Here is a 3,946-nt window from a genome sequence, read left to right as displayed (position 1 = left end):
GATCTTCTACGGTGGGGTTGATGACCTCCTTATAATAGCTTAATTTTTTCTTTTAGCTGCTAAATCTTGCTCATACCACATTTTTTCTTTGAACTTAGAAGTAACAATATTTTTAATGTTATTAGTGTTTTGCAATGCAACATTCTCTTCGATCTCCCAATGGTTTAACCAGGCCCTGGTGTCTTTATACCAACCTTGTTTGAGCTTTAGGTCATTTTGGCTGGAATTTAAAGCTAGCTTAGGTAGTCTATGGTGTCCTATGGTGTCTTTATACCAACCTCATTTGAGCCTTAGGTGGTTTTTTGGTTGGAATTTAAAGCTAGCTTAGGAAGTCTATGGTCTCCTATGTTATTGAGTTTGTGCTTGTACAATAGAAGCCTAGTCATAGCTAGGCTCTCGATAGCGGAAAGACCCACTTCTATAAGGAGAATATGATAGGGTGTGTTGCATTAAATTTTGAGGTTATACGTTATAAAACGCTTCTAGATTTGCTCAATCTTTCTCTAGGATTCTCTAGAGATGCTACGACCCCAAACCTCACATCCATATAAGATAACCAGAGTGACTAAAGTTTCAAAGACGAACTTCTTTCTATCCCACATTACGAGGTTTTCCATTTTACCATTATTTTCAAGACCAAAATAGTCTTTCCATCCCCCATTAATCCTTTTCTCAACCCTATAGTTCCAGTTGAGCTTGTGATGAATATCAATTCCTAGGTACTTGTAGGAAGACACTTCCTCCAAGTTACTATTGTCGTACATAAAATTAGAGTAAGTGTCTTTCTTGGATTTGATAATCATAACTTTTGTTTTGTGAGTGTTAACAATCATACCCATGGTAGAGCATAAATCCTTAAGAAGTATAATAACCCATATTATTATAGATTAAACTGTAATTAAATTATAGATATTTAAGAGCAATTAATTTATATAGTTGAACTAGTTTTTATTTTTTTTATGATGGTTTACTTTAGTGCCTTAGTAAAATAGTCAATGAAATAACTTTGTTAAATATTTTTTTTTTTCAGAAAATATATATATTTAATAAATAAGTATAAGTAACTTTTTAGAAATAATAATAATAATAATAATTTTTAAAAATCTATTATTATTTATGTTATGTTTTTGGATAATTATTTATAAATTAATGTTTATAATTTGTATAACTTTATATATATATTTTTTAAATGAGGTTTAAGGATAAAAGTTACCTCAACCATATTTTACACCATCCTTAAAATCATTGTTCTATAGGTCCATCAGCCGTCAGCCAATAAATTAGTTGTGATATCACTTGAGATTAAGAAATTTACCAAATCCTTTGAAATCAACCATATCTCTCGAGATCAAATAGATTATCAAACAAATCGTTGGAGATTGAGGAGTCTTACCTACTCTGCGGGCACGAGGACGCAGCAAGGGACTCTGAAAGCAAACTAAGCAGCGGTCCCGGCTGGCTTCGGGCAAAAGTCATCACATAAAGTACGGGAATCTATGGTGCTAATGGGGAGGACGTCGTTAATTATCTCTTACGTCACATTGTCAATTACAGTGACGTTTCGTTTTAAATTATAGTGAAGAGTTTTCTGGAATTTTGACTGTGGCACATCGAAGAGCAAAAGAGGCTAATTTCTTGGTCAAGTTTGCGTTAGGTTTGGGGTGGGTGATTTCGCTATGATTTGAAAGGTAGGCTGAACAAACCCTAAGGCGATAGCTGTCATATCGGTGGAAAATTTGGCAGCTGATTTGAAATCCATTCGATCACATATTATATATGCAATTCATGTGATATCAGGAATACCATACTCGGATTGGATTACCCGTATAATTCTCCTGAACTAGGGTTATCTTTCTCGGATTTTGTAGATACGAGGATTCCTGTTAGAACGCGCTAAGATCTGGGATGGTTTTGTGTGCCAAAGCTTTCTGTGAAATTAAAAAATGGCGTCGCTGTGAGTCCACCGAAATATACGCGCAAGACATCGCGTAATTACCTGCAATCTCAGCTGTCATAGAACCCTAACTACACGCTAGGGATTTTAGTCTACTCTACCATTATGGCACCGCAGCTTGTTTTAAGTGAGTTTTCCATTCTTTTATTACTCGCCAGATGGTCTCATGAATGAAAGAATTCGGCCTGCCGACAAGAGATTCTGATTTTTTTTGCTTCAATACTGTTAGCGGGCTATAGGCATATCTTGGATCAGAACATATTGTTTGTTGTAAGGTCAGTTTGGGCATCGTTGTGAAGTAAGATTTCAGAGTCGAACACAGCGCAAAGCATGTCTTCGACTTCAGATCATTCAGTCGAAGAGGGAGAAAGCACTTCTCAGGTTCATGTGCTGGCCGTGGATGACAGCGTTATAGATCGAAAAGTCATCGAAAAGCTATTGAAGAACTCCTGTTACAAAGGTAATATTGGATTCGGACCGCGATCGATATTTTGAGGATTTTTTTATATAAGTAGACATTTTATCGATTCGATAGCTTACTATATATGTGTGTATAACTGCAGTTACAACAATGGATAGCGGGAGAAGGGCTCTCGAGTTTTTGGGATTAGGAGACGACCAGAACGTTGCAAACGTAAGTAGTTGGAGGTTGATTAATTATGGAATTATGGAATAGATCAGTTTCTTCTATCTTACATCATGTCGTTTCTGATTCGGGGCCTTCAGGTGAATATGATAATCACTGACTACTGTATGCCAGGAATGTCTGGCCACGATTTGCTAAAAAGAGTAAAGGTAATTTTAATCGTTCGAACTTTTAGGCGACGGAAGCTTTTATTCATTCATTTTTAAGTCGATAATAGGTAACATGGCTTCCTTTACCAAATCTATAGGAATCCTCAAAGCTCAAGGAGATTCCTGTGGTTGTCATGTCCTCTGACAACGAGAGCTCTAGAAAGCGCAGGTGAAAAACCAATTCCAGACAGCATGTTCTTTTTAAATACATGTAAAGAGTACAATATTATAATTCGTTTGACATGATTATGTACTTACGAGGGTCTGTGAAGTGAGCAGATGTCTGGACGAAGGTGCAGAAGAGTTCATATTGAAGCCCGTGCAGATCTCGGATGTAAAACGACTGAGAGATTATATCTGTAGAGATCACAAGAGTGACAGCTATTGCCCAACTGGGCCTTCGATTTGAAATCGAGACTATCAATATGGAAATGCAATACACATTTGGTACTTCAGACTTTCGAAGAATATAGTGAGTTTTGTTTTTAAAATGTATTTTATCATATTATAGTGTCCATTAATGTCAGGAACCCATGGTCATTTGACACTTCTGAAATCTGTATGGCGGAAGTATCCAGAGAGTCTCCTCATGGACACTGAATGGAATGGCTTACTCAAAGTATGTGCAGATCTGAGGTATTTGTCCAGTGAGATTTGTGTACCCGATCACTCAAAGGTCCTGTCGAGATATCTTTGAAAACTCGTTCCAACGACAAATAGGGACACCAGGGACATATTTCATTTCCGGATGTGAGAAATAAAGGGGTGCCAGGAGCAACTCTTAAGACATTGAAAGCAGGTTGACCACCAGTGGGCGTCCTGTTCGTCTTGCTCGAATGGAAACGTGGTCGCCCTTAGATTTAGAAACTCTCAAGAAGGAAGAAGAAATTCAGAGGATAAAATCACAGTTGCAACCAGGAGCATGCGCGCCAGAATAGCGCTGTTTTCTTAGGGTGGATACAGGTAACCAATATATACTGTGCTATAGGGTAATTAATGCGGTGTAGTATATGTCACTGGTTAGATTTAAGCATGCAGGGGCAGTATAGGTCACTGGTTAGATTTAAGTAAGTACCTCTTTCATATTCAATGAATGGGGATTTTAGGGATTTTCGCTGACAAGGAAATGTTCTGTCCCGTTGAAAACCCTTAAGCAGTTAATGTGTTGAAAACTACTCTTAAGCAGTTTTAAAGTTT

At 37.3% G+C, this 3,946-nt stretch overlaps 1 protein-coding gene across 1 annotated transcript; it reads left to right on the top strand.

Moving 5' to 3' along the window:
- Positions 1-1,822: 1,822 nt before the first annotated feature.
- Positions 1,823-3,946, top strand: LOC149232329 (two-component response regulator ORR3-like). The gene is made up of 5 exons (XM_089376464.1): positions 1,823-2,414; positions 2,518-2,588; positions 2,681-2,749; positions 2,848-2,918; positions 3,029-3,946. Exons 1-5 carry the CDS (start codon positions 2,285-2,287, stop codon positions 3,156-3,158), a joined length of 471 nt encoding a protein of 156 aa, XP_089232590.1. The 5' UTR covers positions 1,823-2,284; the 3' UTR covers positions 3,159-3,946.

This window comes from Pinus tabuliformis, chromosome J, assembly GCF_031772625.1.
Source record: "Pinus tabuliformis cultivar Carrire ecotype Pingquan chromosome J, CPIR1, whole genome shotgun sequence".
In the NCBI taxonomy this organism is placed as follows: Eukaryota; Viridiplantae; Streptophyta; class Pinopsida; order Pinales; family Pinaceae; genus Pinus; species Pinus tabuliformis.
This window is presented reverse-complemented; position numbering and strand designations above follow the sequence as displayed.